Genomic DNA, 12,838 nt, shown 5'->3' with positions numbered 1-12,838 from the left:
CATTTAATCAAGAGGTTTTAAAAAAAACTACTTGAATAAAAGCTGAAGTAGTCTCAAGTTTTATATAAAAGGCTGCCACTACACTTGATAAAGATTGCTTTCAACTGGCTTAAAGACAAACAGAAGGGCCGCACTTACAAGGACAGCCGATTCAAAATGTCAGGCTGTGGAAGCAGCAATTTCAGGCGCTAACTTTTTAATCAGCTATAGTCAGGGGACATGGAAGGTTAAGGTAGCTGATAAAAGTCTCCTGTCTACATTTAACTTTTAATAGAGGCGTGCTTTGTGAGGTGAGTTCAATAACTCGAGCGCATTTGCATGCACTCAGCTGTTTTATCTTACAGTGAAAAGTACAAAGGCAGGAGAAGGTGCAGGGCTTAGGTACAAGAGTAGAAATATGTACATGCCTGGAATCACCTAAAGCAGTGTAAGCACAGACACATGGTGCTTTATATACAGTATATGTGAGGCAGATTATGAGCTTTATTTCAACTCAAACGCAACCAAAAGGAAAAGCACCTTTTAAAATAACACAGTAGAAAAGTCTAACATCCTATGGAAAATCTACATATGTACATTACAAGGGAAACATAGACTTACTGTATGAAACATACAAGTCAAGAAAACAGATGAGACAAACCTATTGTGTATTATCAAATCTCAAATGAGCCTTGTAAAGTATTTAACAACCAATTCTACAAACATGAACAGAGTGATCCAGTGGTTTGAACAGAAAATAAATAACACATTTTTTTATTTACATTTTCACAATGTCATGACCAGTGAGCATGACAATCGCTTATGTTGCATTTACAAATCAGCGGCAATGGTTGTTTCGTTTTAAGTCACATAAGCCATGTCCCAGGCCAGAGGCTGCAGCCTTCGAAGGAGGCGGTCTATGGAGGATGCGCCATTCAAAGCATGCGTAGACCGTTAATGAAGCCAAACTGAAATGAGACGGTCTCACCAAACGTCACTCCTGTCGCCTAGCAACAGATAACTTAACCTATTATTTTAAAGATAATTTGTTGATGTGTACCTCTGGCTTTTTCGATTTCGAGTCCGCCATCTCGTTTGAATCGGCGTGCATTAAATCTCGGGATTGGGCCGTTGTCGTGGCCTGGGAAAAGGAGGATGCATTTGCCGAACGCATCTGAAGGAGCCTTGAAATTGGGACAGCCTTTGACGTGCCGCTGTGACGCAATCGGCCTTCAAATACGGCCATCGAAGGATGCAGCCCCTGGATTGTGACACAGCTAAAGAGTAAATTGGGTTTTTGACATATTAAAGTGATTGTCAAATCTTTCTGGAATTCAATAGCCAGCTTAGAATAGCTAGCTTAAGAACAAGATATGGGATTTCTCCTTGTATGAAAATTCAACATAAGGTACTTTTGTATACTGGCCATTGTGCCTTATCTGTTTTGTTATAGGGTTGCCATTGTGAGAGGAACAGGCAGCAAAAATGCTAATAAAAAGCTGCTATCAGACACGTAAAGGATAACATAAAAAGCAAAACATTAGATAATACTTAATGGACACTAAGTGCCCATTACATATTAAATGTTACAGTATACACAAGAGAAATACTAAAGAAAAATCCAGAGGAAAAACAGCCTTCCTGGTAGCAAGAGTCATGAAGTTAGAACTGCTTAGCGAAAGCAGCGAAGCATGGAGGAGCAAGTCCTTCTGTAGTTATGGAGGAGTCACTTCCAGGAGAGGATCCCGGGCGGTGCTGCATGGGAGGTCGATACTTACAGAGAGGCTAGGCTAACAAACAGCCAACCTGGCATATTAGTTTAGGCAAGCAGAACAGAGAACAAAATAAGGTCCCTTTGCATTCTAGACAAGAGGAAGCATTATTCCAAGACTGCGGCCATGACGGCCTCAAAAGGAGCTCAAAGCAGGTTGGAAAAAGGGCTCGATTTTGCCCACTTCTACAACTTATTCAGTCAGGCTGGAGAACTTTCCAGACTTAGCATGGCCTTAAAAAGTTTCGACCAAGTAGCAAATACAGGGACTGAACAGAAGCAGTCTCCTTTGAATTAAATCCAACATGGGGCCAACAACAAAGCTGCGCCAGCAACACACAGCCTTCGACATGCCTCGGAGCAGTACATTGAAGCAAAGCAAGGCAGGGTAGCTTAACATGCAGGACAGTTCCACACATAGGTGAGGGTTAGTGGTATGCTAGAAGAAGCAGGGTCCACAAGGCAATGGCAGGGAAGCACATGTTTTGCTAAAGGAAAAAACACAAAGGTTGGTCCAGGAAAACAACTCCAGAGAGACCTGATATTTGTTTCCTCAGTGCTCGAGCTCAGACCAGGTCAGTCTAGACAAGCTGGTAGGTCAGGGACAAGCAAGGGAAGGAAACACAATTGCAGACGTCTCCTTCAATAAATCGGCCGTGGTTGTTTCATGTTGTAGTGGGCCTCTGATGCGGACACATATGCAGACTCAGGGAAAAAATCCTCATGGAACTCTGCCAGAAACCTAAAAGAGAGAGAGGGAGGGGAAGAGGAAGGTGCAAGAGAGGGACATTTTTGAGAAATTTTGCTCAACGTTGAATATTAAACATAAGCCGTATTGCGTCACATGACAAACAGCGCGGGCACGGTGGGCTTAGAAGAAGCAAAGAAAAATGGCACGTTTCAGTTCACTACAACTTCTGGTTTTCCTAGATATCCCTGGCTGATTCCGCATAAATCCCAGACCCCTTGCCCTCTGCCGGGGGGATCCATGTCAGAGACAAAGCCCCCTATATCCATCCCCATACCACCACCAACAGAGAACCAATCGCCCTGACAGAAAGACCGACCATGAGAATGGCCGACCAGCAGTCAGAGAGCGAAAGAGTGAAAAATCCCCCCGCCCTCCCCTCCCTCTCATCTAATCAGTAGCGGGGAAAACTAATCCGGAATCTTCTTAGTATCCGCTACTCGGCCAAATCCTCTAAATCTTGCCATCTCATCTTAGCTCCACCGGCCTTCCTAATCTCAATGCAAACAAATTATCCTCATCAGAGGAGAACTTAAGAACGCTTTGACAAGGAATAACAAACAAGACAACTTAATGGGCGAATAAAGGGAAGATGCGAGTGTCTAAAAGAGCGTGAATCAATCATGAGTAAGATTTTGTCTAATGAAAGTTTGTTTAAGCCTCGTTCTTTGCTTCAAAAACAAAAAGAGATTCATTGATGTTTATTTATTGATTGAAAAATATTCTAGTTCCACAATTACAGCCTCGTGCTAATCTTCATTTCTGTAAAATGAGTAATAACTCAAGGCAAGCCGCTTTGGCCGTACACATTGTAAATCAGTGTACACATGTACACACACAGGCAGATTCCCACACTTAATCGTAATCATTCTTGCGGAGAAAAGGGGAGTGAGAGATCAACTGTGGCCAAATCCCAGAATGCATTGCACTCCAGTCTCTGGGACATCAATCAGTTCTTTTCTCGCTCTGCACAATCTGCCACGAGGCTTGTTTCAGAGTAAAAGGCATGCGTCCCGAAAGACTGTGGGCCAGTGTCCTGCAGAGACTCAGACACTGAAAATATGAATGTTTTCAGCATTGAATATCATCAATACTGTCTTATGAATGGCATATGTGCATGCAAAGTGAGCACTTCTTTGCATCCAAGTTGTAGTCTGTGCCATCTTGCAGATAATGTACGAAAACAGATGCACCAGTGATTTGTAGTCCAATGCGACTGCAGTGAATTAAAGACTACAAAACTTTCCTCGACTTATCCCAACAATGCATCAAGTCAAGAGGAGCTGCAAATGCTGCTGAAAGAATAAGAAAGAAGTATACTGTTGCTGCCATAAGTGCTGCAACCCTGTCTCTTCCCACAAGCTGAATGCCAGCTCTCACTATTATCACACACCACCTTGTTATATTTGTGGCACCACTACTGAGCTCCAGTTATTTATATCCCCGTTTGTGGTCGAGTGGTCAAATAGAGATAATTCTGGCCCTTGGACTCAGGCCTGTCCCCGTGCCCACCCTGTGAGTGAGTTCAGGAGTTGCTCCACAGCACTGCTCAGTGGCAGAAGTCGGTACTGCGTTTGTTTGATTAAGAGAACGAGAGGACCTAAATCCCCCAGGTTTGGGACCGGCTGAACTGAAGATCGCTCGGGAGGATTTAAAGATTAGACTCCCGCGCTTGTGTAACGCCCACTCATCTCCCTCCCTCTAACACATGCTCTTTCTCACTCCATCTCTCCCCTTCCCTCAACCTCCCACTCTTCCTTGACTTTTTTATTTCGGTTATTCTAGATTTTTGTGTAGAAAAAATGTCCGGACAATCACCATTTTTGTCTTTTTATGAATGCTATTGCGAGTCAGTCATCTTTTAATCTCCTGCTTGATGATGAGAAGCAGTCTACCATGCCTTTCACTATAACAGGGCGCTCATAAGTCATAAAATGTGATTGAGACCGTGCAGATACCTTCCACGTTACACACCTCTCTCCTTGTGAAATGAGAACTTCTCTCAGCTTACTAATAAGCTTGGGTCAAACCCTGTTAAATGAACCGTGCAGGTTATTAGCAAGGTGCATTTTAAAGCCTAAGTGCTTCCTTTCCAACGTCCCGGTAATTGAATGCAGCACCTCGTCTTCTTAATGATTTACCCTCCGAGGAAATGATACACGATTTCACACAGTTTCCGTCCACCTGACAGCACAATCCACTTTTAAAAGAAGGGAATGACATTTCAATATTATGCCTGAATGTCTCAGTGAAGGAACTGTAAGCCTGCAGGCCTCAGGAAACCAAAGATTGGAACTCTACCCTCAGAGCTGTACTGTTTAACCTACTTTAATTAAATTCTTTCTGTCCTTCTTCTGCTTTTACAGCACTTTCCTCCGAGACCCCTTGGCATCACGGTAATACATTAGATAGATAGCTGAACAAAAAGTTACCTGAGAAAGAGCTCCAAATGCTTGACCAGGGCTCGGAGATTCCTCTCAGGAATCTGCATCTTCCCCAGGATCTCAGGAAGCTTCACTGGAAGAGACGCAAAGACAGAGAGCTTGGGAATGTTTGCAGACACGGGAATGGAATCGAATAAATCAATTAAATAAAAGGGAAATCACGTTGGATGATCAGAAACACCAACCAAAAAGCCGGAGGAGGTGCTGTGCTCCATACAGGTAGGAGGGTGGAGGAGGCTGGTCGTGCAGAGGGTAATTATCTGGAGTCAGCTTCCAACTTAGGACCTGGTTGACAAAGTGTCAGTGTCAAACACTAGGTGCTATAGAAAGGTCACACAATAACAATTCAGAGGTTGCTTAAATTCTCTCCCAGTAATGAGGGAGGCAACTTTTGTATCGATCTTATCACCTCATTTAGCTCATTGTTTCTCCGGCTCTCCAGGCCATAGAAAGGCCCACTTCGCTCTTTGCTTGGTGTCAAGGGCAACGGCGACGACGAGCCACTGTGCACAGGAGTTTCTGTGTCAACAGAAACAAAGTTGAGACAGAGAGGGAGAAATGTTAACCTCAGGAGCACTTGAGAGGGGATGAATGTGGCAGGAAAGAAGTACGATAGCACCATCTACTGGGCCAAACTGGTTACTACATGGACAAGAGTTGCCCCTGCAATGAATATGGTTAAATGTAATAAAGCTGTATTTTGTATTGTCCTGATCAGAACAGTAGACTTGTCTCACAAGCCACATCTGTACTTGTCAAACACATGTGACTATGGACCAGAGATGTCATTTATACCATTAATCCCCTTTTCCGCCTTTGCTGCTATGTTTTTGAAAAGGTCTTTTCTCTAATATTTGTTAACAGATATTAAGGATGATCTTTATAGACTATACCACAAAAACACATGGAACTATTTTATATATGACCTTTGAAGAAGCTTTAGGCTATGTCTACACATACGCTTTTGGCTCGTGGCGTCAGGCTGTGTGCTGTTATCTCCTTTTGTGAGGCGACATTCCTTGCAAAACGACGGACGTGACAAAAACAGTGATGCTTCTAACCGTGCTAATAGGAATTTTTACATGTTTAGACATACAGTATATGTACAGTTACTCGTCCACTACATTGAGGTGTATGTCAGTACCCCATCCGTCCCGGCTGCCTGGTCCGTTCTGCGCATGCGCAAAAGTCAGCGCATGCGCAGAATTGAACCTGTTTAATGACACTGCCCGATCTGTTCCAGAATGCATCGCTCGACTTGAGAGAGTTGTGTTCGTGTGCTGGCGGTTGAATTGGCGTGTAACATTAGATTAGAGAGTTGTGTCATTGGGTCGGCTGTCAAATTAGCTAGTTTTACCAAATTAGCTATTTAGTATGTATGATACAGAGTTCTTTTAACAATCTATGTTAATAAAAGAAGCAGTTGTGCATCCTTTCTGTGCTTTTATGTTGGCTAATAACAGCCACGTGCTGTTATTTATATTGCAGTGTAGTGTATTTGTCTAATATGGTGTTGTTTTGCTGCCGTCAATCGTTCACAAGTGAGGTACAAATTGGGCAGGAATTAGTATGAGCAGTTGCAGAACGGATCGGGCAGCCGGGACGGATATGGTAGCGATAGTGTATACTCGATGCACCATTGCAGCTCGCCTGGTAGTCTTCAGGCAATAGATTTTTTGAGCGGCCGCGATTTTCTTCTTTGCATGACTGGGCTATATCGCCACCTGTTGGTGTGGCATTCTCATGACAACGTTTCTGTTGTGTTTTCAAGTTTTCGTTTGGACAGCGATTTTTTATAACCGTGCTTGTGTGGACGGGGGGGTTTGGAAAACTCCTGTGTACGTATTGACATGGCCTTACTGCAAAGGTTGTGATTGCAAGCCACTAAGAGATTCATTGTTCAGATGTTTTTTGACATGAACAGAACTAAAAAGTCCTACTAGCTCACAATTAAGTAAAAAAAAATGGGGAAACTATTGTTAAAAAGCTTAACATTGTTAGGTTGGATTTTACAGTTGGAGTTGAATGAGCTTTTATTTAAAGTATTAGGTCCTGTAAGCTTACTTCTTTCTAGGTTGAGGAAGAACTTTGGCTGAGACGAAGTGTCCACCAAGCGGCGTTTGAGCTGCGGGGACGCTGTGGCACTACCTCCACCTGAACCATCACAAAGTAAAGTGTTACAAAATGCTTCACAAAACATAAAAGATTACTTACAATTTGAATAAAACATTAAAGAGTAGATTATTCCCTTCCTGTGCAGTGAATATTGTTTGAACTGTTTACCTCCACTGCTTCCTTCAGCAGGCCGGTCGCCTCCTGACGTGTTTCTGGTGGAGCGTCTCAGTGACTGCGACTGGTATGAGATACAGTCCATGTCAGGGTGACGCCGGCGTTTCGGGGTGGGAGCTGGGGCGGTGGGCGTGGTGGCAGAAATATCACTCAGCGCTGGTTGACTGTCTGTAGATTGGGGGGTGGGTGGGTTGTGCCCCAGTGGGCTTGGGCTGCGGTCTCGTTGGGCGCTATGTACACAAATAGAAGAAAAGGGCTTATAGCTTGATGGTAGAGCACAAGACACATACAGTAAGCCTTGAAGGAACTTACCTGCTGGAGCAAGGGGAGCTCTCGTTGGCGGCCAGGAAAAGCCTGGAGGAGCTGACCTTTTTGAACTGGGCTTGCTCACAGGGGTAGAGGAGGATCATGGGTAAAGTGAAGTCAAACGTGATCCTCAGGCCGTCGACCATCTCCTTACATAACTCCTCGCTTAAAACACAGGAAAACCTGTCAGTATGCTAACATTTGTAATCATGCAAACACAGCCTAAGTGGGGCCTTTGCCAGATGTAGAAATTAATCAAATCTTCATGTTCACGGTGTGTGCAGACTCACCTCTTCTCCGGAGGGATGGGCTGCGGGCTGCTGCTCTGCGTGGTGCTCTGCTGACGCCGGTACCTCTCATTGGCCATGAACGCTTTGTTGATGGCAAAGTGCTTGACGTAGGACTCGAGGATGTGCACCACATTTGTCTGACAGGGAACCATCACCAGCTAGGAGAGAACGACACTGCCGCTTATGGACATCTTACCATGCCAATCGAAGCTAATTTGATCCATACATACACAATGGAAAAGAACAATCAAATTGCTTATACCTTCTTCCTCTTGTTGATGTAGAAGCAGTCATCCTCCAGTTTCTTTTTCAGAGCATCTGGAATGCTGATGTCAACATGGACGATCTTCTCCTCACTTTCCCTTTTAACATTAATTTCAGGCTCAACCCTCTGAAACATACAAGAAATGCACCTGTTGGTAGGTGGTCTACAGAAACGTCTTTAGGTTTCTTTTATAGGAATCAATTTAGCCAATTGGAGCATGATTAACCTTGAAGATAACAGGTGTGATATGACTTTACTGGAAACAAGGAAATTAAGGATTGAAACTTCACTAAGCCCTCTCACCATTTTGTTAATATCTTCAGAGAAAGTGCTTTCCCCACTATTTGAAGATTCAGGGTCAGAATCGTCAACGTCACTGCTGTCTGACGACGAGATCAAACCTAGAAGGCGACAAAATAAAGAGGGATTACTTTGATTGCTAAGGGAGACTGGGAGCGAATACAGAGAGGGGGGTTTTCTCACATGCGTCATCACTGTCGTCCTCCTTAGGGAGAGTCTTCAGAGAAGATTTAGTACCGGACTGACGACGCCGCCGCTTCGCCCATCCCTTTTTCTTCCTACAGCCAGGACAGAAAACACAACAGACGCTATCTGTACCATTCCAGTCTAAAGATAGAACAAGGTCATATTCAAAACATGTGGCTGCAGACACTGACAGAGGTGGTTTGAGTTACAAGTGTCATGTATGGTCACTGACATACACTGTGCCTCTCTGAAGTCAACAGCCATATCAGCCAACTCGTTTTTATTAAACAATAAGTCTATGCTCACACTGCAAGCACCACATTTCGTTTTATATACGTTTCCGATGTGAACTGGATTGTCTTCCACTGACCGTAAAATCTGGAATATAAGACGCAGTCTGTTTTTGGGGATATCCCAGAGGGAAAGGGGTTTTCTATAGCTATTTATTAAAAGTTATTTCAACACTATTTCAATTTATTTTTTTATTTAAAACACACACAGCCTACCATCTATTTCACCATGTCGAGTTTGCAGCTAGCGCTGAAGGGGCTATAGCTAGCGGTAGCTTGCAGCCTACGGTAACTTTGATTGTTGTGAGGGTGGCGGATCATGACGGTGCATGCACGGACGAAGCGTTAGCAACAATCAAGTTCGTTTTCCTCACTTAAAACAGCTAGGAAAACAGCACTGCAGTGTACTGTAAATAGGAGATGTTGTAGGGGCTTTAAACACGGAAACAGTTTAATGTGGTGATGTGACGTCACCACTTGACATCCAGATAGCGCCATCTTCTGGGTAAAATACCGTAACACAATAACATACCTCTCTTTGCATTTTATAGTGGTATATTGATCGCAACAGTATGGACACAGCCCACTTTTTAGATGAAAAAAAAAATGTAAAAAAGTGCGTCTTATACAGCTGATTTTGACTGATCACAAATATGTACAGAAGTAAACATCAAGGCAACTGAAGTCAGCATTTATGTAAGTTGATGTGCAGTGGAAGCCAGTGACGTGAGGAGGTGATCACAAGAACGAGGATGAGGGGGAAAAGGGCCATTTTTTAATTAGGGCTTTTAGTGGTGCAATGGCTGCTCCTTCTTTACCAGGGTTTGTGTCGATGTGGAGTCAGAACCAGGAGTGCTGGGATCATAACATGAATGGCTTCACAGAAACACATCTTATAAAAGAATTTGAAGATGTCAACCAGGCACAGAATTGGGATGTATTTTGACCTAGAGTGACATAAAAGTTGACCACTTTTTTCCTGCATTCTGACCAAAGAGAGACCTAAGTGATAAACATACATATGAATATAATCAGAGGTTATACATTTGGATGGTATTAACCTCTTTAACTAATTGAATGAATATAACATGAACTTACATGCGACCTAGAGCTTTGCGAGCCAGTTTATGTTGCAATCTACGGTTTTCCTCAGTGTCCCTTAGGACATGATCTTCTGCAGCCCAACGATCCCAGCTACATTTCAAAAAATAAAAATCACACAGACTTGCATGGTTTGACAGCAGTGTTTCATAGCTACATGACTACACAAGTTGATGAATATGAGATTCTGCAATGATAAACATTACAATGTGTATGATATAGTTACATATATGTGGTGACAGTTACTACGTGTTCATCGAGTAAGAAAAACAATGAATGCTACCTCCTGTTCCAACCGTTGAAGTGAATCAGGTACTTTGGGATTCTTCTTCCATGTCCATCTGATCCTAACAAGACATCAAGGACCTGTAACATGAACACACAATCAGTAAAGTTTTGTTAAAGGCCTTTGTTGTTTGAAGATCAGTTATTCAGCTGATTTTAACACTCAAGAAATTGGAAAGTATGTGTATTTACTCAAGCACTGTTTTTAAGCATGTTTTAAGAACGTATTGAGACTTTACACTTTGAAAGACACTAGCTGCTTTGCAAGTCATGATTTAGAATAATTGAACATGAACATTGCTCCAAATTCAAAGTTGAGTAGAAACACAATGGCAAGTGAGTATTATTCTGTTTGTCATTCATTTTATCGCATCTCATTTAGTATTGTAATAACTTGTGTGATGAAAGCTCTGGCTAATAGTTTAGCTTATACGATCTATAACACTAATACTATGCTAACAGGCTCAACGTTAGCTAATATTTTGCTCTAGAAATGTTGAAAGCAGTAGTAGCAGCAGTTCTTCCGTAACAATACCACAATGGAATATCGTTTTAATAAACAGGCATGAAGTCAATGCTAACTGTTAGCTAACAACAGTTAGCAAAATACAGAAATGCGTTGATGTAAACAAACAGCCCATTCCTGCCCATCAGTGGTAGCTTGCTAGCTAACGAGCCAATTAGTAAAAAGGGCATTGCGTACTTGCCGACAACCAAATACTGCTCAAACTCAACTGGGGCATTTTGCCTTCTTTAAACACAGTATCTTCTTAGTCAACATACAACGCGTAGACGGAAAAAAGTCGTTTATATTAACGTTGCAATACCGGTGCTAGCCACGTTAGCATCTAGCCGCTGCAGATATGTTGATGTGTTCATCAGACATGTGTCGTAAACGTTGCCGTTGCTATGGATGGTAAAGCTAGCAACCCAGCAATTACTACTTTAGTGTTTTCTAAATGACATCAAGCATTAGCAAATGAATTTGGCTGAAATGCCTTGTAAATCCTCCTTTATTGAAATGAACCAACAGCTACAGAAAGTCGTAATTTTATCAAACGTTATAACTTTATATAGAAAAATAATGTGCAATATAATGTACCCGGAAACTGTGCAACAGCTAGCTGTACCGTAGCAACAATAGTTAGCGTAATTTTTCTGCGGCCTAAGTGGTGTTGGGGCTGTTTCATTTAACCCACACGTCACAATCCAGTGTTTCCAGTAAAATCATTCGTTCGTATAAAGTCAAAACAACGCAAAGCTAAATTACTCGCAGATAACATTACCTTAGCGTCATACAACACTTTAGCCTTGGTGGGGTCGGGTTCAAAGCACAGGACTCTTTCTCCTTTGTGATACTGGTATTTGATTCCCCGCGAATTCATTTGTTCATGGCGACATGTGGGGGAGAGGGGGCATCGATCTGGACCCTAGAAACTCCTTAACCCTTTCCCTGCCAAACACTTTTCCATGAAGGGGCCTCTACAAAAACAGACGATACAGGGATGGCGCTGTTGTGGGAGCAATGCAACTCTTTCTAATGCTGCCTTCAATGTGTCCTCGTAATTTTCCATTCAGACCCAAGGATTGCGCAAACATGTACTTTAACATACGCATTCATAACAAAACCAAGCCTAAAACTAAATATCACTTACATGCAAATTTAGTATCAACTTAATTAAATTATTATTACCGTGCCACTCATGTGTGAAGGCAGCTGGCAAGTCTCTGTTAGAGTAACACACGAATATACCGTACATCTATAACATCTCTCATAACACTGAAGGCAGCATGAAAAAAGGCAATTCAAAAACTTGGAATTGTCTTTCACGGACACCGTATTAGTGGGTGTAATTACGAAGAGAAGCCAACAGGTGTCAGTATAGGAGCAAAAAACTTTTTAAATTCACAACTAAGCTGCTTTGTCGATTTGTATTAGCTTTAAAACATCATTCTACTCATTAGCAATTATCCCAATTTACTTTGCATTACATTTTAACATATTAATTATCTTTAAATCCATATGATAAAATAGGTCCCACAAGGGACCCTCAGAGAAAATCTCCTGAAAGATGGAAGCCATCTGTGTCTGTTTAGTCATCCATGACATCCAAATTATTAAGAACCTGTGGGCATTATATTGGATGGTATCAAATGGCCTCACTTACAACTCTGCTAAGATTAAATATCTATATTAAACTACTCTATACAAATAAAGCAACCTGGGTATCATACCCCATAGCTTAGAGGGGCAAAGCATGCTGTTATGGTAATCAGTGCATGGAAAGTATTTTTTCCTTGAGGGAAATGCAGTAAAAGAAAATTCACCATGCCTCAATAATCTAATAGTCCTCTATTGGAACAATATGGTGGCTCTTACATATATACAATGTGGGGTTGTTTACATGTGCGCAAAGAAACACATGAAATCTTTGGTGAGATAGATACATAGTAAGTTATACATCGGGAATTATAGGGTTGCTTCCTCTTTACAACATAAATAATATACATGAGTCTAAAAATAGACCTTGTATTACTGATTTATTGTTAAAGATTTCATATCTAAACCTTCTTTTGTCCCTGA

At 42.1% G+C, this 12,838-nt stretch overlaps 1 protein-coding gene across 3 annotated transcripts; it reads right to left on the bottom strand.

Moving 5' to 3' along the window:
- Positions 1 to 469: 469 nt before the first annotated feature.
- Positions 470 to 11,744, bottom strand: LOC138603467 (MSL complex subunit 3-like). Of its 3 annotated transcripts, none has more exons than XM_069675258.1 (14): positions 11,541 to 11,744; positions 10,253 to 10,335; positions 9,967 to 10,092; positions 8,576 to 8,670; positions 8,396 to 8,493; positions 8,090 to 8,218; positions 7,828 to 7,985; positions 7,544 to 7,702; positions 7,226 to 7,461; positions 7,007 to 7,096; positions 5,352 to 5,461; positions 5,128 to 5,227; positions 4,931 to 5,015; positions 470 to 2,492 (listed from the first exon to the last, which is right to left on the bottom strand). In XM_069675258.1, the coding sequence occupies exons 1-14, from the start codon at positions 11,637 to 11,639 to the stop codon at positions 2,393 to 2,395; spliced, it is 1,668 nt and encodes a 555-aa protein (XP_069531359.1). In that variant the 5' UTR covers positions 11,640 to 11,744; the 3' UTR covers positions 470 to 2,392. The 3 variants fall into 3 exon arrangements, with proteins under 3 accessions (XP_069531359.1, XP_069531360.1, XP_069531361.1); XM_069675259.1 differs by having other exon boundaries at positions 9,967 to 10,062; XM_069675260.1 differs by lacking the exon at positions 470 to 2,492 and having other exon boundaries at positions 4,933 to 5,015; positions 5,105 to 5,227.
- Between the last annotated feature and the right edge of the window lie 1,094 nt (positions 11,745 to 12,838).

Source organism: Semicossyphus pulcher, unplaced genomic scaffold (assembly GCF_022749685.1).
Source record: "Semicossyphus pulcher isolate SPU_LCO1_2020_fin unplaced genomic scaffold, fSemPul1.0.p SCAF_24, whole genome shotgun sequence".
NCBI lineage: Eukaryota > Metazoa > Chordata > Actinopteri > Labriformes > Labridae > Semicossyphus > Semicossyphus pulcher.
Note: the sequence above shows the minus strand (reverse complement) of the source record. Positions and strands in the feature narration are given on the sequence as shown.

What these genes read in the sequence shown, in the direction of transcription:
- LOC138603467 (XM_069675258.1), bottom strand. Translation starts at nt 11,639, where the DNA reads ATGAATTCGCGGGGAATCAAATACCAGTATCACAAAGGAGAAAGAGTC. An exon ending in AAGTGTTGTATGACGCTAAG is followed by an intron (nt 10,336 to 11,540) that starts GTAATGTTATCT and finishes TTCATGTTACAG; the next exon opens with GTCCTTGATGTCTTGTTAGG. An exon ending in GAAACAATGAGCTAAATGAG is followed by an intron (nt 5,228 to 5,351) that starts GTGATAAGATCG and finishes TTTGTCAACCAG; the next exon opens with GTCCTAAGTTGGAAGCTGAC.